This window comes from Vipera berus (assembly GCF_964194415.1).
Source record: "Vipera berus genome assembly, chromosome: 12".
Lineage (NCBI taxonomy): Eukaryota > Metazoa > Chordata > Lepidosauria > Squamata > Viperidae > Vipera > Vipera berus.
The window spans coordinates 9,381,384-9,405,068 of record NC_138215.1 but is presented as its reverse complement, the minus strand read 5'-3'; the positions used below and the strand labels follow the sequence as shown (position 1 = coordinate 9,405,068).

The window sequence follows — 23,685 nt, the reverse complement described above, 5'->3', positions numbered from 1 at the left end:
CAGAAATACATGAATGAATGAATGAATGAATGAATGAATGAATGAATGAATGAATAAACGAACCTTTATTGTCAAAGTACAACCATGTATATATTGAGATTGGCTGAGCCTCCCTTCGTGTCCCCACCCCCAACTTTGTTGTTGTTAGCTGCGAAGTCGTGTCTGACCCATCGCGACCCCATGGACAACATTCCTCCAGGCCTTCCTGTCCTCTACCATCTTCTGGAGTCCATTTAGGCTCACACCTACTGCTTCAGTGACTCCATCCAGCCACCTCATTCTCTGTCGTCCCTTTCTTCCCTTGCCCTCAACCTTTCCCAGCATTAGGCTCTTCTCCAGTGAGTCCTTCCTTCTCATTAGGTGGCCAAAGTATTTGAGCTTCAACTTCAGGATCTGGCCTTCTAAAGAGCAGTCAGGGTTGATCTCCTCTAGGACTGACCGGTTTGATCGCCTTGCAGTCCAAGGGACTCGCAGGAGTCTTCTCCAGCACCATAGTTCAAAGGCCTCAATTCTGTGGCGCTCAGCCTTTCTTATGGTCCAACTTTCACAGCCATACATTGCAACTGGGAAGACCACAGCCTTGACTACGCGCACTTTTGTTGACAGGACCCCCAACTTACAGTGACACAAACCATCTTATTTCACCATGTGAGCTAATTGCACAACACACTGGCCTCGCAAGTTAATCATGCATAAAGTTTATAAAATTATATCCTGTTCAAAAGCCTAACAGCCCATGGATAAAAGCTGTTCTTCAGCCTGTTGGTACGGCTGGCTATACTCCTATATCTCCTACCCGATGGTAGGAGAGTAAAGAGATGCCGTCCAGGGTGTGAGTCATCCCTGGAATACCTAAAGAGCAAAGAACAATTCTGAGCCCCCAAAGAAACATTTCTATTTGGAATCTTCATTGCGTCTGTGGGTACCTATCCAGGGAAAAAAAGATGGAAGTGAGTTAGGGCTGAAAGAGCATCGAATGAGCTAGGGGAGGTCTTGGGAGCAAGTCACCAATCTTCCTCCTAGAACTAACCACACAACAAATGGTTGCCATTTTATGAACAGGCACACCCTGTGTCCTATTATTTAGGAGTGACATGTTCTCAATTCCATCATTATTAATGGTTGGTTGTGCAGTCACCCAGTTGTTGTTTATGCTGGATTTGTCATTTTTGTGCCCCTTTTCCGAGAACTTGGAAAGGCAGTTGTTCTTTGATGGTGCTGAAAGTATCGTCACAGGATGTAAGCTATTCCAAGGAAAGCTGCCTTTTGCAATTGACTGCTGGTGATTTTGTCAATGCCGAGGGTGTTCAGGTGGTACTCCAGATGTTTTGGAATTGCCCCCAAATTGATCAGTAGAGTTTGAAGCACTGAAGAACGAGCATCATTGGATAGAGACTTCCAGCTGCTTCTATACGTCCTAGTAATAGAAGTTTTGATTCATCCGCTGGTCAAACCATAACCAAAATAGAGATAATTATGCTAAGCAGGCTCCATCTTATGGGGTTTTTTTCCCCTCTACCCAATGACCCTTTTTGTTTGCTAAGATATTCATTTGCTATTTGGTCAGAAATGGAGTGAAGGAGACAGTCTTCACACTGATTGCTTCCCTTCATCCAAACAATTAGAAACAATGCTAAAATGTCTTTGAGCAGGTTTATAGTCACTTTAGAGGTCAGGCAACTAAGAGTGGGACTGTTGTTGCTTCATGTGCTAGAAGCACATGGTCAGACAATGCTTCAAGCTTGGCCACACCCCGCTCAGCATTTTCACATTCCTTCCAGATTGGCCATACATTCACACTCCAGAGACTGCCAAATGGAAACATTTTCTGAAACACATTCCCTTCATCTCTGTAGAATTTAAATTTCCATTTGTGTTTGCCCACACAGACATTAGAAATGCACGCTTGGCATATTCGTTGACCGAGAACATCTTAAAGAGAACGTTCTCTTTCACCATGGATAAGAGAGTTTTGTTTTGTTTTTAAAATATAGAGATATATTTTCTTTTTCAGGAATTCTGAGTTTGTTTTCCAAGTCCAAATGGAATTACTATAGGATTCCTAACAGTGAAGTTCTTCTGTTTTCCACATCACACTCTGACTTTTTTCTGCACAAGTTGTGGGAAAGGAGAACAGAGGGGTTGTAATTTTTGGCCTGCTGTCTGACACTGTGATAAAGTTACAACAGTAAATCTGGGATGTTAAACATGATACTCACCAAAAAGTGAGGTCAGCGGTTACCCTTAAGATCTGAAATATTTGTGTTTGACTCTTTGATATTCAATTCTTCAAAAGTTGTTATATTTTTGATTATCCAGCTCTAAAATTGCAGTACGGGTAATCCTCGTTTAGCAACCAAAATTAGGATTGGCCAATCCATCGTTAAGCAAAGCAATCACTAAGGGACACAACAATTGTGCTTATGATCTTATTTCAGCTTTGCTTTGCTTTACCGACCTGCAGAGGTCATAAATGCATGGATTGGTTGCAAATTTACTTTTTCATCACTGTTGTAACAGCAAACATTCATTAAACAAGGCACTCCTTTAGTTATCTTATACTGCAGTGTGAAAGTTTGAATGGGAGGGGGGAAAAATCCATAAAAGATTATACAGAGTTAGATGCTTGATGAAAGATGTAGCACAGAAGTTTGCAATGGTATGTTTCATTCAATATACTTAGTTTTAAAATACTGTTATTAAAAACATAGTCTTTAAGAGTGACCATCATCCCCAGATGTTATAAAATACAACAGTTTAAAATTAAAGCTCCCTTTACAATCTTAAATCCCACCTGTCTTCACAAGTGCTAGACTTTTAAGATTAGGATGTTTTTCTTTGGAAGAGAGTTCCTTCTTTTCGTTTTTGTTAGTTTTTTATGAATTAAAGATGTAGAACTTCAGCTATTTTAGAGAATTGATAAAGTTGGGGGCAATAAGCTGACTTTGTAATAATGCCGCTTGGGGTGTGTGTGAAAGCCCTAATAAGCAGGCATATACATAGAATGAAGGCTACTGCTAAGCTTGTAAGCCGCCCTGAGTCTTCGGAGAAGGGCGGGATATAAATAGGATTTTTTTTTAAAAAAAGTGGATCTGGTGACATATTTCTGTATAATTCACATATCTTGTCTGTGCTACTTCAGCTTCTGTTCTTCATCGTTCTCTAATAAGATTTGTGATTGCTTTATTCTAAATTTCACTAATGGTAAGATAATTATTTGGGACTTCCTGGATACCAGAAAAGTGATATACAGCAAGGCCAAATGTTGGGGGACAGATTCTGTGAAGCAAAAAAGGGGGCATGGAGAACATCATCAAGATAAAAATCTCTACTTAGTTCACATATGTTACTAAGCTACGGTTTGTTTGTGTGAACTAAACAAAAGTATTTGTTTTGTGTGTATGTGTCATACGGGGCACACATGAAGCAACATACAAACCAAAATTTGTATATTGACAACGATGCAGCTTTTCTCTGTTTGATTGAAGCATTGGGTCCTTTTTCTGTTGGTCAACCAGATTCCTAATCCTGAATCGCCATCTTTACTGGAATGTGAGAAAATATAACATGGAAGAACAGTCTGTTTGGTTAAAGCCATCGTTTGATTTAGTATGCTATCAAAAACTCCCCTTTTATGACCTTATAATCCCTTAATTCAGGGTAGAGTTGGGGCTACTGAGTGGAGCTGAGGATTTACTGGCTAGATGCCCTTCCTGACACCTACATGGAGTTCACAGCAGATATTTTTTTTTCTTTGAGCTTTGAGAGAAAAGCATCTGTCACTACCTAGGATTGAACTCTCAACCTTCCAAGTGGGAGGTAAGAGAGTTTTCACCATGCCGCTGAATTTAGTACACTATTATACATACATAATGAAATGTATATGGAAAGATATAGCCTTTTAGGAATTGCCTATAAGATTTCCATGCTGCAGGTTGATCAGTCAGAACAACTGAGAATTATGTCTTGTGAGCAGCTGTTTGCCTTGCTTCTCTTCTCTTCAACTTTTTTTTTAAAAAAATCAGTTGTATTAAGCTACAATTCCATTCTAAAAGCAATGATCCAAAAGATTGTCAGTATAAATTTGGCCTTAGGACCCTTACATTCCAGGAATATCTCCACCCAACTCAACTGCGGGAACTGGGTATGTCTAGTCCAGGGGTCTGCAACCTTGACAACTTGTAAGACTTGTGGACTTCAGCTCCCAGAATTCCTCAGCCAGCTAGCTGGCTGAGGAATTCTGGGAGCTGAAGTCCACAAGTCTTGAAGTTGTCATGGTTGCAGACCCCTGGTCTAGTCTAAGGAAGAAAAGGACTAGTGATGACATGATGGAAGTCTTCCATTTGAGGGTCTGTCACAGAGAAGAGGGATCGACCTCTTCTTCAAAGCACCCAAGGGCAGGATAGGAAGTAATGGGAGGAAGATCATTAGAGATCCAGCACAGAATTAAGGAGAAATTTCTTGTCAGAGAAAACAATTAACCAGTGGAACTGCTTGCCTCCAGAAGCTGTGGGTGCTCCATCACTGGAGGTTGCCTAGAAGAGATTGGACAGCCTTCTGCTTGAGGAAGACCTCCTAGGTCTCTTCCAACTCTGTTGTTCTGTAATTCTGAGTTTGAGTAAAAAAAAATAAAAAATAAAGCAAAGCCTGTTTCTTTAGCAGCTTTGCAATGAGTTCTTGAAAGGAGAAGATCCCAAACCCTGCATTCGCACTCCCCCCCCCCCATCTTCAAACAGAATTCGTGGCCCTTCTCAAGTTCATTTTCCTGTCTTTTCTTATACACCACTGAACTGGGGGGGGGGGAAGTATGAGAGTCTGCCTTTTTTCAGCTGCCTTTCTTTTCCCTTCCATCAAAGTCACCGTCTATTTTTTCTCTCTCCGTTCTTTGCCCCACAGCTATAGATCACATTCAGCTACAATACCACAATCAGGCCAAGTCTGCACGGCAACCTTCTTGTTCTTGAGGCGTGACAATAAATTAGCGAAGCAGTTCCCTCGCCATCCCACCCATAGAGTTATACCGCCTTCCATCTGATTTGAGTTTTCAGCCAGTAGTGGTTAACCAAAGCCCTAATTTTTTGCTCCTGGGTTTAATTTTCTTTTAATTAAGATGGCTGGCTTGCTGTGGCCTTTTTTGCCTATTCAAACCGTTCCTTGTCTCTTAATTCCTATACTGCTTGGTGTTTTAGAACCGGGCCAAAGATGAGTTTGCTTTGCAATGGTGGTGGCAGTGAGATGGCTAATCAAGTTGACAGGCTTAAAAGCCAGACTAGAATTTTAACTTCCCGAAAAAAGGGGATGGTTTTCATGCTTTATTTCATGCTCCCACACATCTATGGTTCTAACTAACTGCTTTCTCTTGACATGACGTTTTGTCAAATGAGAGAGGACAGCTGCCTTCAGAACAGATCTCCCTAAGTGCTTAATGGATGCCATAAAGCGCATTTATCAGACGCATTCCTTTTCATCATAACCTTCAGCTAAGGCTTGCTTTGAGATGTTCCAGCTTTATAGCTTAGATCTACCAAGAGAGTCGTGAATAATATCTGGGAGACCTGGAAGAGCAGATTGATGAAAAGTTGGAGAGAGTCTAGAACAGGGACCCTTCCAAACTTTTCAGCTGAGTGAGCCCTTCATAAAGCTTCAGATTATTAATCAGCCCCCAGGCACGTACAGTGTCATATGAAAGTCATTTCAAAAACACTATTCTAACGAATGAACAATAACAGTAATAATAGACAATTCAAAGCAACTCTCACCGACGGCTGACATCTGACCCTGAGTAACAGTCTCACTGCTAATCCCTCAAACTATGGAGCTCTAACAAGATCCCCAAAATTATTGGTCCCAATCAACTTTCTATCATTTATCAGCCACCTATTGACCCCCGGATATTTACTTGATCCCTTTGAGAGTCCTATCAACCTTTGGGGGTTGACATTGTCCGCTTTGGGGAACCCTAGTCTAGAGCCCAGTTAGATCCCATTTAAATCATCCAAGGAGCAACCAGATCTTTTCAGAAGCATCTGAGAATTTCACACAAGGATTAAATTTGGACATTTTAGAATTACATTTGCCTGTATTTATAACAGAGCTGTGCAGCACTTCAGATTCAAAAGGCACTCAGGGTGGGAGATGCTCAGGTAGCACTAGACCAGGGGTAGGCAACCTTGGCTCTTTGATGACTCGTGGACTGCAACTCCCAGAATTCCTGAGACAGCCATGGCTGGCTCAGGAATTCTGGGAGTTGGAGTCCATGAGTCATAAAAGAGCCACGGTTGCCTGCCCCTGGCCTAGGCCTAGGCCGCTTTATGACTCGTGGACTTCAACTCCCAGAATTCCTGAGCCAGCCATGCTGAGGGGAAAGAGAGGTTTCCAAGCTGAGTCATGCTGGCTCAGGAATTCTGGGAGTTGAAGTCCACGAATCATAAAAGAGCCAAGGTTACCTACCCCTGCACTAGACAATAATGTGTCCACCCAGCTGTATTTTTTCCCCAGATCACACAGCTGCCCTTAACAGCTGCCACACGGTCCTGGGAAAAGATGTGCTTGGTTTAAGGAGTTGTCAATGGGTGCAACTTGAGACCCAGGCATGTCTGAAGCCTGGCAGGTTCCCAAGTGATGGTGCCTAATTCTGCTTCAAAAATCGAGCTCCAAAAAGTGGGTATGGGCAGATTTTGAGATAGTGTAATTGCGTAGAGTTGAATAAGACCGAGCATCACATCTGCCCTACAATAAAGCAGAAAGGGCGGTGAATCTATATGCTACTAAAACTCTCATGTTTCTTTTTCTGCAAACTTCATTTGGAAATGGCTCATTGTAGGGCAACCATTTTTGAACCAAGGTACTTCAGATAGGCTAGCTTGTATGCAAAATCCTGAACCCACGACTCCCATGGAATTTGGCGTATTTAATTAAACATTTTATCCATAAGACAACATGTCATGTTTCCTAAGATCAACTCCTGATGTTTATCGGTTCAGGGCACCCTGAATTTTTAAGAACATTTCCAATACATTAGAAGCTCTGCCATTGTGGAAGATGTTGAGGAATCTGGTAAGGAAATATCTCCGAAACAATGACCCAATGGGTCATGGGTTATCTAGTATCTCTTCATTACAAGGATTGTGACTGTCCTGCTGTTCTTTCCGTGATTGTTTGAACAGGTGGGTTACAGGACAGTGGAGTCCTTGTTCTTCAACTTGTGCCAAAGGCCTCCAGCATCGGGAAGTAACATGTGTCTATCAACTGCAGAATGGTAGCTATGTCAACACTAGAGACCTCTACTGCCTTGGTCCCAAGCCAGCAACCATACAGAGCTGCGAAGGCCGAGACTGTCTTTCCATCTGGGAAGCTTCAGAATGGTCTAAGGTATTTCGTCTGGTAGAAGGAAGGACTGATCATTGTGATATGTAGCTAAATATCTGCTGAAGTCAATTGGTTGAGATTACACAAAGGCAGGACCATAAAAACAATAATATAAACAACTATAACTAAGTTCCTATGTAGATTCTCAACCAGCCAGGTTATGGTTACCCCAAAGATGCTTTTTCCGAAAGGCAACTGGAGTTTCTTGGTAAATAATAATAATAATAATAATAATAATAATAATAATAATAATAATAATAATAATAATAATAATAATAATAATAATAATAATAATAATTGCAACTTCCTGCCATAACTCCAGCAAAGCTACAAAAAACTGCGCTACTTGAAACATCTTACATTTTAAGGAGATACCTGGTTGATACCTAGGATGCTGGCAGCAACCCGTGTCAACCATCAGCGCCAGTCAGTTTGAGTGTTCAGTTGACTGAGGTTCATGTTTTATGAATAAAAGTTTTATAATAATAGAGTTGGAGGGGACCTTGGAAGACTTCTAGTCCAACCCCCTGCTCAGCCAGGAAACCCTTTACCATTTCAGACAGGAATTATTTCAGGCAGGAAACCCTACACCTTTTCTCTTTGAAAACGTGGCACTTCTTATCCAAGAAGCTTCTTCAGTCCTAAAACTTTTAAGAGTGAAGAAGCTTCTCGGAGGAGAAGGCAATATGTCAATTAAAATACTGTGGCTTCTCACTGGGAGTTGGGGAATTTGAGAGGAGGATACCAATTAAAAACAACTAACTTAATGAAGTCTTCCATCCAAAATTGCATGTATGCTTAAGAGATTAATTTTCGCAAGGAGGTCATGAAATTAGATACAGGAAGAGGGAGAGAGAGAATTTTAAAAGTCATTTCGCAGTTGCGCTGTAGTTTCCAGAGCATGTTTGCCCTGCTAGCTGGCTGATAAAACACTTGTCATTCATGTCCTAAACAAGGTTGGCAGTCACGTCTGCCTGGATTATAGCTTTTTTAAAAAAAAACATTTTCTTTTCTAAGAAAGATGGTTAGATATGCATGTTGAGATCTGCCCTTCGCTGCAATCAGCATCAGGCTAAGACTTGCTTCTAACCTGGACCCCACCCCCCTAAATGGAGATGCTTTATTTGGAGCATATTCAAAAAGAATTTACAAAGATCTTCATCTATTCATTTGGTGCTGGATCCAGTCTGTTCATCAGTGACCCATGGAAGGACGGGGAGTGAAACATGATTTGTAGGGGGGGGGAAATTATTGGGGTTTTGATTAGTACTGTGAGCAACAAGGATTCGTTTACCAAATACCAACTACGACCCCTTGACAATTGACTTAGAATTGGTTAACAAAAGGGATGTTCCCAAAATGGAAAGATACTTTAATTCACGCCATGGATGAACGGCTGGAAAAAATGTGATAGAATTAGCAGAGATGGCTAAATTAACTGCTTTAATCAAAGAAATGAACACATCCAGCTTTGTTTCTAAGCTTGGAAATTGCTTCTGGATGTTGTGCTTGAGATGGAAAAAAAAGAGAGAGGAAACTTTGACTTTTGGTGATAAGTTTATTGTTAAAGAAATGGCTAGGACGTATTAGTGTGTGAAAGTAAAGTAAAAAAAGTAAAGTAAAAAAGTTGAGGCTGTATTGTTACTCTCTTATTGTATTGTGCTAAAAAGAATAGAAAGTCAATGTTTTTCTTTTCTTTCTCTTGCCTTACACTTCTCTCTCTCCCATTTTCCTCCCCTATTTTCCCCCTGTTTTCTTTTCTTTTGTATTTTATATCCTGATATGCTTAGTGAAATTATTACTTAAAAAGAGAGAGATGTTCCCATTATGCAGAACAGGCTAAATTACATTCCTGGTGGCCAAAGATCCCTATTTGTTTACATCCAGTCTGGTTTATGCAACATGCTAAGTTATAAAGAATTTAGTTTATAATAAATGATGACCTAACTGAAATTAATAATGTAAAGTTCTGTTTAATCTGAAAAATATATAATCTTGGTTCTTCTTCCAAAAAACACATATGTGTGCAACAGATTTAAGATCAGTCCTGATGTGTTAAGTGGATATGAGCTACGGTTTCACTGGGCAAATCTCACCTCTCTCCACACACAATGCACTGGCAGGAATCTTTTTATGCTTATCTAATTTAAATATAGTACTATCTCAAAAAAAAAAGTTAATATACATTGGTGTTATATACATTGGTGTATATTTTTTCCTGTGAAAAACCCATATGAAGATTATTGACTGTAGAAAGAGTGCAGAGAAGAGCAACAAAAAGAAGAGCAACAAAGATGATTAGGGGGCTGGAGGCTAAAACATATAGGGAACAGTTGCTGGAATTGGGTATGTCTAGTTTAATGAAGAGAAGGATGAGGGGGGACATGATAGCAGCCTTCCAACATCTCAGGGGCTACCCCAAAGAAGAGGGAGTCAAGCTATTCTCCAAAGCACCAGAAGGCAGGACAAGAAGCAATGGATGGAAACTAATCAAGAAGAGAAGCAACCTAGAACTAAGGAGAAACTTCCTGACAGTTAGAACAACTAACCAGTGGAGCAACCTGCCTCCAGAAGCGGTGAATGCTTTTTAAGAAGAGACTGGACAGCCATTTGTCTGAAATGGTATAGGGTTTCCTGCCTGAGCAGGGGGTTGGACTAGATGACCTCCAAGGTCCCTTTCAACTTTATTATTATTATTATTATTATTATTATTATTATTATTATTATTATTATTATTATTATTATTATTATTATTATTATTATTATTATTAATCATCGCACAGTCAGCCAGGTGTTCAGACTGGATTTGGCATTTTTGTCTACCTCTCAAGTCCTTACCAAGGATCTGGGATAGGCAGTTGTGGATGTTTGATGGTATTACATATATCATCGCAGGATGGAAGCAGTTCCTAGTAAAGCCGCCTTTTGCAATTGACTAACGGTGAATTTGTCAATGCCGATGGTGTCCAAGTGGTGCTCCAGTTGTTTTGGGATTGCACCCAAGGTGACTACTACTATTAGTACTACCCTTGCTTGCCTTTGCCACAGTCTTTCTATTTCTATTTGTAGGTCTTTGTATTTTGTTTTTTGTATTTATTATTATTATTATTATTATTATTATTATTATTATTATATTATTATTATTATTATTATTATTATTATTATTATTATTAATTATTATTACCATTTGTAAAAAAGTGGAATGCTTTAAAGCTGAACACTCCCTTTTGCAGTGTTCCTCTGATTGTGGAAGGGGAAAACAGAAGAGAAAAGTCATGTGTACCAACTCACAAGGGAAGTGTGATGCAGCTACGAGGCCAAGGGATGAGGAAGAGTGTGAAGATCACACCGGATGCTATGAATGGAAGACCGGGGAGTGGTCTAAGGTCAGGCGGTCTGCTGTTTAAAGAAACATAATTTGGAGCAGGTGGTATGGATCAGTCTGTCTTTTGAATGTGATTTCATTCCAGTTCCAGTTTGTAATTCCTGCAATGGTGTGAGGAACAGAAATACATTAGTTTGTTTACTTCTTGCTTTTCATAAGAACAAAGACCAATAACCAAATACGTATTTGCACATGCAAACCCAATGGAATGAAAGCCACAATAGATTTATTTATTTATTTATTTTTATTTATTTTAATTCCATTTATATCCCGCCCTTCTCCGAAGACTCAGGGCGGCTTACAAGCTTAGCAGTAGCCTTCATTCTATGTATATGCCTGCTTATTAGGGCTTTCACACACACCCCCAAGCGGCATTAAGTCAGCTTAATTGCCCCCAACAATCTGGGTCCTCATTTTACCTACCTCGGAAGGATGGAAGGCTGAGTCAACCTTGAGCCTGGTGGGACTCGAACCTGCACTAATTGCAGGCAGCTGGTGTTACTTAAGGAGGCATCAGCCCACTGCTCCACCAAGGCTCTTTTTAAGACACTAAGAATTAGAACTGATCACTGAGGGAGGGAGGGGGGAAGGGAAGGAAGGAAGGAGGGAGGGAGGGAGGGAAGGAGAGAAGGAAAGCAAGAAGGAAGGGAAGAGAAGAAAGAGAAGGAAGGAAGGAAGGAAGGAAGGAAGGAAGGAAGGAAGGAAGGAAGGAAGGAAGGAAGGAAATTATTTTTAATGTTGACAGCGGACAGCAAAATAATGGTGCTTTCAAGCATTCATACTAAGTGGCGTTTATGGTCTGTTATCATACATTTAGCATCTGGGCAGTCCTTTAGGGAGTATTCACCATTCACTGCCTCCTTTGGGAAACGTCCCAGTGACCACTTCCATATAATCCTAGCTTCAGCTAATATTGAAAGACCACTGCTTGCTTAGCCAGTTCATGGGAAATCAGACTGAAGCCAGACTTACGAGCTGATGGCCCAACCTCTCAATGGTATACCTTATCCCGCAAAACTTTATTTTCTAGACTTGGGTGTAGGGGAGGGGGGGGGGAAAAACTGCTTTCGTCTTGAATGCCTCTGCTGATTGAATCAGGAGAGTCAATAAGCACATTTCAAAGGCTAGCCTGTGCAGACAAGGAGCGCCCCCTTTCTCGGGCAGCCCCGCCCCACCCTGGGTGGCAGGCCTGGGAATTTGGCCGCCAGCCTGGGTCCCATGCTTCCCAGCTGGGCATCGACTCCTGCTTTCTTTCCGCGTTCTGCACCTGATGGCAGAGTCTTTCCGCCGAGCTCCAGGAGGACTCCGCTCCAACCGGAATGCATTCAGAAGCGTCAGCAAGGGCTTGGCTAAATGGAAAAAAAAGGGGGGGGAGAAATAAAAGAGGGGACATCTTCAGAATGCGGGGCGGCTTGCCAAGCCCTGTCACTGGTGATGAAGCGCCTTTGAAAAATTGCCTCCAGCCACCTGCCCACCCCCGAGTGGAGCTGCCAGTTGCGTCTTGCGTTCGCCTCTGAAATCCTGGCAGCAGCTCTTCCTGCCAGCACGAGCTGTAAAACCCAGAGAAATTTCTCATTTCCTTTTTGGAATAACCCTGCTTTTGTCTTCTCCCCTTGAGAAGGGATCAGCAGTCAGTTCATCGCTGCTGGGAGCCACGAAGGCCCTCGAATTGTGACCGAGCTGTTTGGCAAGGGCACCCCGTTTTCTCTGCAACGGGGAGGCGAGGAAGCCAAATCTTTTGGGGCGTAGGCAGCAGAAGCCCCAGTCTTCCTGATTTGCAGTCTGCGGCTCAGTTGATCTGTATGCAAAAGGAACCCTTGCGAGGGGAGAATTTATTTATTTATTTATTTATTTTATTTAGATTTATATACCGCCCTTTCCCGAAGGACTCAGGGCGGTTTACAGGGCAATCAAAGTCGGTAGCCACGGATTCTTGGACAATGTTAACCCAAGCCACTTTTGCACACGTTCTGAGCTTCCTCCATCTCCCCAGCCAGATGGGTATATAAGTAGTTCTCGGCTTATGGCCACAATTGAGCCCCAAGCTTCCGTTGCTAAACAAGACAGTTGTTAATGGAACCATGTGATCACAGGACACTGCAGACAGACATACTGCATATGTGGCCTGGTTGCTGAGCACCCAACATGCACTCACATGACCGGGGGAGGGGGCACCATCAGAACTTGGTATCTGGGTCATAAGTACTCCCCCCCCAAGAACAGGTAGTCCTCGACTTACAATAGTTCATTTAATGACCGCTTGACATTACAATGGCACTGAAAAAACTGACGACCGTTTTTCACACGTACGGCCGTTGCAGCCTCCCCCGTGGTCACATAATCAAAATCCAGATGCTTGGCAACTGACTTGTCTTTATGTCGGTTGCCGTGTCCTGGGGTCACGTGATCCACCTTTTGCGACCAGCAAAGTCAATGGGGAAGCCAGATTCCCTTAACCATTGTTGCAAAATAAGGTTATAAAAGAGGGCAAACCTCACTTAACAAATATCTCACTTAGCAACATAAAATTTTGGGGTCAGTTGTGGCGGTAAGTCAAGGACTACCTGTAAGTCAGCTGTAATTTCAAGCCGTCACTAAGTGACCAATCGTAAGTCAGGGACTATCTATATCAGGGGTAGGCAACCTCGGCTCTTTTATGACTCATGGACTTCAACTCCCAGAATTCCTGAGTCAGCTATGCTGACTCATGGACTTCAACTCCCAGAATTCCTGAGTCAGCTAAGCTGACTCGGGAATTCTGGGAGTTGGAGTCCATGAGTCATAAAAGAGCCGAGGTTGCCTACCCCTGATCTATATAAATCTAATAAATCCAAGGTCTTCGTCTGCCTCGGTTATATCTCTGCTTTACTTAAACCGTGATGTTTCCCTCTCTCGTCTAGTGCTCCTCAACATGCGGCAAAGGCCTTCAGTCCCGTGTGGTGCAGTGCATGCACAAAGTCACAGGTCGCCATGGCAACGAGTGTCCTGCCTTCTCCAAACTTGCAGCCTACCGACAGTGTCACCAACAGGCCTGCAATGAGAAAATCAATGTCAACACAATTACCTCTCCAAGACTTGGTCAGTATGCGCTCCCTTTTGAATTTTGAACTCTTATTTGTCATCTTCCTCTCAATCAAAATAAACTAAGAAGCCCACGTTAAAAACACAGGGTCCCTCCAATGAGTTTCAAATTTGTTATGACTTACTTGGTCAATGGGTTTTTCATTTCTTTTCTCACCAAGGAAAGTTTTCCACCTAAAAACCTAATGTAAGGAAACACTAAGAATTATATACGGGGCATGCTTTTGAGGTTGATAGTTGTTGAGAATCCAATTCCCAGAATTCCAGACGTGCTGTGAGGTGTGGAAATCTTGATTCGGAACACATCTGGAACAGGCCGGGTCAGGAAACAGATCATTACAGACTGGATAGAAATGAAATGAATGGAGGGAGGGAGGGATTCCTGACAGTGAGAACAATTAACCAGTGGAACAGCCTTCCTCCAGAAGTTGTGAATGCTCCAACTCTTGAAGTTTTTAAGAAGAGACTGGACGGCCATTTGTCTGAAATGGTATAGGGTTTCCTGACTGAGCACAGGGTTGGACTAGAAGACCTCCAAGGTCCATTTCCAACTCTGTAGATGGATGGATGGATGGATGGATGGATAGATGGAAGGAAGGAAGGAAGGAAGGAAGGAAGGAAGGAAGGAAGGAAGGAAGGAAGGAAGGAAGGACTGGCAGATGGACAGACACCAGTTGATAGCAGGAAGGACAGACAGACAGATAGTGCTATGCAGTTTCTCTAGAATTATGGTCTTCCTAAATGAATACAATGGCATAATTTCTTGTTCCAATATTCTCTATTCCTGTTCTGACAGCTGCTCTGACATACAAGTGCACAGGAGACCAATGGGCAGTTTATTGTCGAGTGATCCGGGAGAAGAATCTTTGCCAGGACATGCGTTGGTACCAGCGCTGCTGTCAAACCTGCAGAGACTTCTATGCAAGCAAGATGCAGCAGAAAAGTTAATGAAACCTGCCTGTGCTCCCTGAGGATATGACAGGCTCGTACATACTTCTTCCTACGATGTATCATTAACTTATGGAACTTGCTGCCACAAGACGTGGCAATAGCTATTTCAGCTTAGATTAGATAAATCTATAGGGGAATGGGGTCTATTGGTGGCTAATAGTCACCACAGCTAATTATAGAGCCTCTATGAACAGAGGCCATATACTTTTGAAATGCAAGGGCTAATGATGTCACATTGGAAGGCCATAATCACCTTTCACATGGCTGGATGTTAAGAAAAAAAAAAGAAGAAGCTTGACCAGATGGACCTTGATTTGATTCAGCAAGGTCAACTGTATCCGAAAACTGCAAACGCAAGTATCTATTTAATTTCAAACTCAAGTTATTCACATACGATGAATTCCGGCGCTTACCTAGCAAGACTTGAAGCTCCTTTTGCAGACTGGATGAATGAAAGCAAAATCCATCACATAAAAGAAAAAAGAAAAAAGAGTTCATCTCAAAAACCAATCCTGTAGAATATTATGATACTTTTGACATAGCTGCATTTTTTTCATTAATATATAGATTATTGCAAGCCACTGGATGGCTTGTTACCATTTTTTAAATTTTTTATTTTTTAAGGAAAAGATTAGGAGAGCAATTAAATTGACTGAAGATATATGTACCTGTGGCGAATATTATCTCTGCCTACATCTCTGGATGAAGGGAGGATGGCTTTGAAAGGGAAAAGCCGTTAATAAAATGAAATCTTATATAATTTTACCAGAAAGCAGTAAGCAGCAGGTTAGCCCTTCCGAAACTTCTGAACAAAATCTACTGTAGCCCCCCCCAATCCTCCACTGAGTATAATTTCAGAGATTTTTTTTTAAAAAGCCCTACTTAATAGCCATCTTTCCTCTCTTGCCTAAAATATATGTATTTATATTAATTTTCCTCTGGGCTGGTCTTCTGCTCAGCATTTTAGACTACAATTCCCAGCCTCACCTAAGATGGGAAGTCTGATAATGCATCTGAAATATTTACTACAGCAATAAATAAAAAAGATAAAGTAATAATTTTGTAAGCCCCTATTGAAACGTTTCATTACATACAGGGGATAACTTGAATCCAGACCATGTCCGTAGGTTTTGCTGTCTGTCAGTCCAGACTCAGAGATTGTGGGGGAAATACTTTTGAGCCAATATGTGCATTTGCAGCAGTGTATTATAGGAATCGGAGGTCCTCAGCCCCCAGTCCTTAGACCGGCACCAAGCCGCAGCATCCCAGGAAACCGGTCCGTGCAAAGCCCCATCTATGCCCCCTCCGGTCTGCGGAAAAACCTGTCTCACCACGGAACCAGTCCCTGGTGCCCAAAAGGTTGGGGGCCACTGATATAAACCACTTGACTTACGATCAGAGCTGAGCCCAACATTTCTGTTGCTAAGTGAGACAGATGTTAAGGGAGTTTTACGACCATTTTACGACCTTTCTTGCCACAGTTGTTTTTTTTATTGAAAAGTTTTTCAATACATTTTATCTTTAACAATCCCTCCCCCCCACCCCCCACCCAACCCTTCCTAGCCCTCCCTAACCCTCCCCCTCCCCCTCCCCTTCCCCCCTCCCCCATCCCCGACTTCCCAGAGCTAAATACAAGGTATAAAAGTAAAAACAATCATAAACAACCATATGCTATTAAGTCTATCGCACTCTAGCTCATATAAAATGACTACAAGCAATACTAATATCACATCAAAACTTATAGAAATGCTAAATGAAACTTTTTGGTCCCATATTTGTTCTGGATGTAATCAATCCACTTTTTCCACTCCATAATATAACGTTGTTGCGAATGGTCTTTCAAATAAGCCGAAATCTTTGCCATTTCCGCCAGGTCAGAAACTTTTAAAGTCCATTCTTCTATAGTCGGCAGTTCCTCCTTCTTCCAATATTGACCTACTAAAAGTCTTGCCGCCGTAATTAAGTTCAACATCAACTTAGTGTCCACAACAGTAGTATCCGTAATTATGCCCAATAAAAACAATTGCGGACAAAACTTTATCCTTTGCTTAAATATCTTCTGCATATTCCACCAAATGTTAATCCAAAAAGCTTTAACCTTTTTACAGGTCCACCATATATGAAAGTACGTTGCGTCTTCGCCACCACACCTCCAACATTTAGGTTGATAGTTCGGATACATACTTGCGAGCTTTTTAGGATCTAAATGCCACCTATAAAACATTTTATAAAAGTTCTCTCTTAAATTTTGGACTTGCGTAAATTTTACGTTCCTCACCCAGATCTTTTCCCAAGTATCCATTGTGATAACTTCTTGAATATTCTGAGCCCACTTTATCATACAATCTTTAACAAGTTCTGTTTCTCTTGCCACAGTTGTTAAGTCAATTAAGTCTAGAGGTTCAATGTTCAACCAGATATCCACTGAGTCTCTCCCCCGCTCTCCCCCCCCCCCGTAGTGACTTGGTAGTTCTTGACGTCACCACCTAGGTCTAGGAGACGTCTCCCCTCTCCTCTTCTCTCTAACTCCATTGTATGTGACCAAGCGGTCTCAAAATCCTACGCTGCCTTTCTGGCAAGTAAAACAATAAAATCAACCAGAATTTCAATAATGCTGCTTCCTGGCTTTGTAGATCTATGCAACCGGATGCTTTAGCCACTCTTCCTGTCCTTGGGAAATAGACCTATCTCCCTAGAGATAAGTGAAATCAACCTTCATTGAAAAAGAGGAGAATATATAAAAGACCTGACTTTTTTTTTTTAATAAAATGCACTTATTCCAGCAGATGATGATGCTGGTCTGGTAAAAATAAGCCCTTTCTCCCCTCTGAGACAGAACAGTTGTAGACCATCAGAAGATTATAAATAAAATTAATCTTTTCCTGTGTAGCTGGAAAAAAACAGAATGCAAGGCTTGAGCTACATACTAAATTTCTTAATTTATATAGAGAAATGAAAACATTACACAGTATAGGAAAAAAAATCCTAAATTTCTGTTGTCTTATTACTTTGGAACTAGAATTCTCTTGAAAAAAGATGTTCCTCTCAGTTTCTTGGACTTCTGCTAGATACCTGGCCAGTTCAATTTTTTTAACAGTAATTTCATTAAAAATTACAGTTGCAACAATACAAACTAATACAAAATTTAAAAAAGAATAGAATAAAAAGGAAAAACATAGAAGGTGCAGAAAAGAAAAAAAACAGAAAGAAAAAGAAAAAAGAATATAGTAAAAGAAAAGAAAGATATATAAAGAAATGACTCCCCTCCCCCTTTATCATAAGTATAAACAATTTTAGTAACTTACCACCCTCTGTTAAAATGCAACAAATAACCTTTTCTTCCCATATCCCATCTCTTATCTAATAAATAATTCCATAAGGCTTAAAGCACCTCAGGGGGCTGGAGGCTAAAACATACAAGGAACGGTTGCTGGAATTGGGTATGCGTAGTTTAACGAAGAGAAGGGTGAGGGGTGACAGGATAGCAGTCTTCCAATCTCTCAGGGACTGCCACAAAGAAGAGGGAGTCAAGCTATTCTCCAAAGCGCCTGAAGGCAGGACAAGAAGCAACGGATGGAAGCTAATCAAGGAGAGAAGCAACCTGGAACTAAGGAGAAACTTCCTGACAGTTAGAACAACTAACCAGTGGAACAACCTGCCTCCAGAAGCGGTGAATGCTCCAGCACAGGACGTTTTTAAGAAGAGACTGGACAGCTATTTGCCTGAAATGGTATAAGGTTTCCTGCCTGAGCAGGGGGTTGGACTAGATAACCTGCAAGGTCCCTTCCAACTTTATTATTATTATTAGATGAGATCAGTGCTTTTTTTGTAAAAGAAAAAGGTGCCGGAACTCACACATGTCATACAGCCCGCCTTGCCTACCTTACAAGGTTCCATCCAAAAAAGGTGCCGGAACTCCGTTCTGAGCGTTCTATGAGAAAAAAAGCCCTGGATGAGATAGATAGATAGATAGATAGATAGATAGATAGATAGATAGATAGATAGATAGATAGATAGATAGATAGATAGATAGATAGATAGAGATAGATAGATAGATAGATAGATAGATAGATAGATAGATAGATGATAGATAGATAGATAGATAGATAGATAGATAGATAGATAGATAGATAGATAGATAGATAGATAGATAGATAGATAGATAGATAGATAGGCAGGCAGGCAGGCAGGCAGACAGAAAAGTGCTTTTCTGCTATTTCCCCATCATTTTATATTATAACTGAGCATCTTTTCAAAATTCTGACCCGGCACTAGAACTGCTCCTTCCAAGGGAAGGAAGAAACTCAATGGGGCCAGTGAAACCACACATCATCTCTGGGACCTCCTGTAATGGCTAGTTGTTGTTCAAGTATGGAAAGGATCAAGCAAGGTATTGCTCTAAGACTGAAAGGTGTCCATATCTAAACTGATTTGAACATCCTTTATTAACAGTATCTGGACAAAGTGTTTGCTTCAGCATCTCCCAACGCCCTCAGGGAATTATATGATTAGGCTTCATCCCTCACCAACTACCTAATTTGGAATTAACAGACTGAATCTGTTCTCTGCAACTCAACCGTCCTGGAAGACCTAGCGTCCTGTCACGTCAAGACACTCGGATATCACATGCGGTGGCAATCAAACAGATGAAGGCATGGAATGCTCTGGATATTACAACTTGGAGTTTGCAAAGATGCAGAGATGTAGAGTTGGATAAGCATAATTATTGCAAAAAATATGCACATTATGCCTTGCTGGAACAAAGCCATCATATGCATTAGAAATCCCTCAAAGTCCCTTATGGGGGAATAAATGTCATACAAGGAATCACACTTTTCAGACAAAGAAAAAGGGATCATGTCAGCCATTCCAAGCTAGAGGAAAAGCTAATGGTGCTCAAACTTTCTACCCCTACTCAAGGCAACGGGAATGTTTGCAATGCATATGAAGTGGAGCAGGAGACGTTTGTTTACCCTTCAAATTCCACTGGTGCTAAGCTCCTGCTCTCCTGAATTATCAGGAGGAAACAGGTTGGTTCTGACACAAGTTATTAGACATTTAGTCCATACAAATAATGATATAGTGGTGAGTTTGCAGCTATACTTGGATCTCCGTGGAGTTCAGTGATGAGTGCAGTTAAAGTACCCATTTTGTTACTTGCTAGCATAGAGTATGTGGACCATCTTCACTTGTGCACCCAGTAGAATGCAGGTATTTTGTACCATTTATTTCAGTTTCACAACGCTTGAGTTTCAGTGGTTCAGCATCTAGTTCCTACTTGTATCCATACAGCTTTGGGATTAAGAACATTAGAATGGATGGCTGGGTTCACACAACAGACCTTAACTGGGTTAGTTAGCAAAAGCATTCTTAGCAACTTCTTGTTGCTGCTGCTTTTTTTCTGGAAACTCAACCAATTTAATTTGGCTAATATGCAACTCAGAACATAGGTTAAGCCAATGACAAATGTTAGCAGATTTGCACATGGACAACACGTTGCAGTCCACAAGAAAAGTAAGACTAAAGTAGCAGATGCTGAGAGAAACGACAGCGAGCTCAAATTATGGCTGTTCCCCCAACTTATCTCTGTACTGAGACAGTGCAGATGGTCCTTGACGTACGGCCACAAGTGAGCCCAACATTTCTGTTGCTCAACAAGACTGTTTTTAAGGGAGGTTTGCCCCATTTTGTGACTGTTCTTGCCACAATTGTTCAATGAATCATTGCAGATATTAACTTAATAACATGCCTGTAAAGTGAATCTGGCTTGCTTGTTGACGTTGCTTGTCAGAAGGGCACAAAAGCAGTTCACGTGATCCCAGGACTCTGCGACCATCGTAATTATGAGTCCAGTTGCCAAGCGTCTGAATTTTCAGCGTGTGACCCTGGGGATGCTGCAATGGTCGCAAGTGTGAAAAAATGGTCCTAAGACACTTTTTTTTTTAGTTCTGTTGCAATTGCGAACAGTCATTAAATGAATGTTTATAAGTCGAGGGCCGCCTGCAATGTGTCAGGGGTTTATTATGAAATTAAAATAGATCAGCCTCCTCCATTTGCGGTATTTTCTGAACTCCTGGCAGGGAAAATAAACAGAGATATAAGTAGCCAACCAATTAGTTTGTACCCCATTTGCCATCAATATAGTGTCTCGACACCAGCTGGCAGTCAAACGCCACGATCCGAAATCCTTAATCTCTACACACCCTGACACCAAACAACACCAGTTAGACTGGAGCAACACAAAAATCATTGGCCACGCAGCCACCCACCACGCTCGCAAGTTCATAGAAGCCTGGCACTCCAGATGCAATTCCATCAAGAGACCCACTGACCTACAGCCAGCCTACGATCCCCTCAGAATCCATATCAACCAATCAGAGACAGCAGTGACCCTCAACCAACCCACACAAGCCCCCTCCCTCCCCCCAGTTCACCTCCCAAGGATCCTGACCAGATGTAACCTCCCCATCACAAGACTCATCACAAGCCCTCACTGATGACTCACACCTGACCCATCACAAGACCCACCACAAGCCCCTCACTCGACACACCCACACCTGAAGCCCTTATAAACACAGTGGATTACTGACATGGCATCCCCTAAAGCAGGGGTAGGCAACCTTGGCTCTTTAATGACTCATGGACTTCAATACCCAGAATTCCTGAACCAGCCATGCTGACTCAGGAATTCTGGGAGTTGAGGTCCACGAGTCATAAAAAAGAGCTGAGGTTGCCTACCCCTGCCCTGAACTCTGCTGAAGATGTTTCCTAGCCTGGTAACGAAATGTTCAGAAACCAACCCACAAGCTTGGAGAATGAACTTTACTCTCATAGTGTCTCAATATAAGAGACACATATTGCTAAAAGCATTTGCTTGTAGTACTGCATTTTGCCCTATAAAAAACCTGCCATTTTTATTCCTCTTCAAATCAATTGTGTTGTTACTGTCCCTAGATCAATTTTATTTTATTTTTTTAAAAAAACATTGCACTTATAAAACAATCTGAAATATTGAAAAACACAGAACAAAAACTTTCACCTATTTATACCAGCCATATTAAGCAAACTCCTTTCTTCTCAGTCAAGGATGAAAAAGTCTGCTAAGAAAAGATGGTTAGTCTAAATTTGGCACAAAAGCAGCTGAATGCACAAGGATTGAAATGGAAGATACTTAAGGACTAAGTTCTCAAAATCCTTTGAGAGAGATAAAAATGTCCTTTGTACTTTCTCCCACATTTGATTTGCTTCCATGCACATTCTTTCCCCTTAATGTATTAATTTTGGTAAATTATCAAGAATAAAATGAATGAAATGCTTATCTATCCTTTACGCATGGTTAATTTTTGGCATTTCCTGTTATTTCTTAAGACTCTCCGTCTTGACAGTCAGGGGTGAACAACCCACAGCATCCCATAAAGATAAAGAGCAAACATTTGTATTAGATATTAACACAACACAAATGTGCTCTTCTCTAGTGGATTTCTGTGCATCAAAAGTATTTCAGGACAGGTAGGTTGAATAACAAACATTTTTTTCCATCTTTAGGTCCCTGATCAGATCTGTTTATACAGCTCTTCTCCAAAATGGAGTTGGGCAGCCAATCAACCAGTAAACAAACTTTCTCTCAAGATAATTCAAACTTATTATCTTGATAATTAAACCTATATGTACAGTATATTTCACCTTTGGGGATATTCCTTGAAATAATCAGCAAAACATTTTCTGGGATCATGTCATGCTTTCAACCATTCTAATTTTGGCCAAGCATTTTTACTTCACTACTTCTGTTGCAAAGACATGTTGACGAATGGAAACGGCAAAGAAATCTCACTGTGTTGTAGGGATGTACAACTGGGTGGACCATCAGGCAGAGTCACAACATCTCTATCATTTCCTACAAGCCAGATAGTTTCAGGAATTCTGTCTTGGGGTTACTGAGAGCATTTGTCCACCATTACCAATAACAGGTATTCCTCGACTTTCGTAAGACCCAAAATTTCAGTTGCCAAGTGAGACCATTGTTAAGTGAGTTTAGCCCCATTTTATGACTTTCATTGCCACAGTCATTAAGCGAAGCACTGCAGAGGTTAAGTTACTAACACGGTTGTTAAATGAATCTGGCTTCCCCATTGAATTTACTTGTCAGAAGGTCCACAAAAGGTGATCACATGATCCCCGGGACACTGCAACCGTCTTAAGTAAATGCCAGTTGCTAAGCATCCAAATTTTGATGATGTGGATGCTGCAATGGTTATAAGTGTAAAAAACTATCTTAGGTCACTTTTTCCATTGCCGCTGTAACTTTGAATGGTCGCTAAAAAAAATGGTTGCAAGCCAAGAGCTACCTATACTTTCATTGTGGAACACCCAAACAGTTGGGTGGCAGGTGACTTTCATTATACTTAAAGAAATATTTTTGTTACTTTTGAGCTGAACACTCCTGCATTGTCATATTTCCACTGTGATAAAAGCCTTATTCTATGTACTGCTCCATAAAGTACTGTACATTTATAGTTGCACAATTTGTCACTTATGAGTGTAGTATTTTACTACCATTTGGTGCTACCTTTTTCTCCCTTTGTGATTTAAAGAAATGGTTTGCAGCTGAATATTGATATTTTATTCTAATACAAGGCAATAATGGAATGTTAGGTTGTTCAATAGAGAGCAAAAAAAATGTATATATGCTTTAAAAACAATTAGATATGAACTATAGTCAAGGTAATATTTCTAATTCCTTTTCCTGGTGCTGGCTTAAATTGGTCAAAGAAATACAGTCAAGCTGAATAAAACCAACTGTATTTTTTTTTTAAAAAAGTAATTTCACTCTGGAAATGAAAGAAGCTTCATTGTGTTTGAAATAAATATTAATATTATAAATAAATAAATGTATTTTTTCC

The 23,685-nt window shown here is 41.1% G+C and overlaps 1 protein-coding gene and 1 long non-coding RNA gene across 2 annotated transcripts in view; one reads left to right on the top strand and one right to left on the bottom strand.

Moving 5' to 3' along the window:
* Positions 1-14,782, top strand: part of ADAMTS17 (ADAM metallopeptidase with thrombospondin type 1 motif 17) — a gene marked incomplete at both ends in the record, with an annotated part of 126,112 nt that extends 111,330 nt beyond the window's left edge. The window contains 4 exons of the mRNA XM_081337520.1: positions 7,167-7,371; positions 10,602-10,754; positions 13,654-13,831; positions 14,631-14,782. Of these exons, the coding sequence (XP_081193646.1) occupies positions 7,167-7,371; positions 10,602-10,754; positions 13,654-13,831; positions 14,631-14,782 (688 nt within the window). The remainder of the gene's footprint in view (positions 1-7,166; positions 7,372-10,601; positions 10,755-13,653; positions 13,832-14,630) is intronic.
* On the bottom strand, positions 47-12,043 carry LOC308673660. The gene is made up of 5 exons (XR_014027711.1): positions 12,021-12,043; positions 10,660-10,854; positions 4,499-4,608; positions 3,440-3,545; positions 47-1,417 (listed from the first exon to the last, which is right to left on the bottom strand). It is a non-coding gene; the product is annotated as an uncharacterized lncRNA (long non-coding RNA).
* Positions 14,783-23,685: the final 8,903 nt, after the last annotated feature.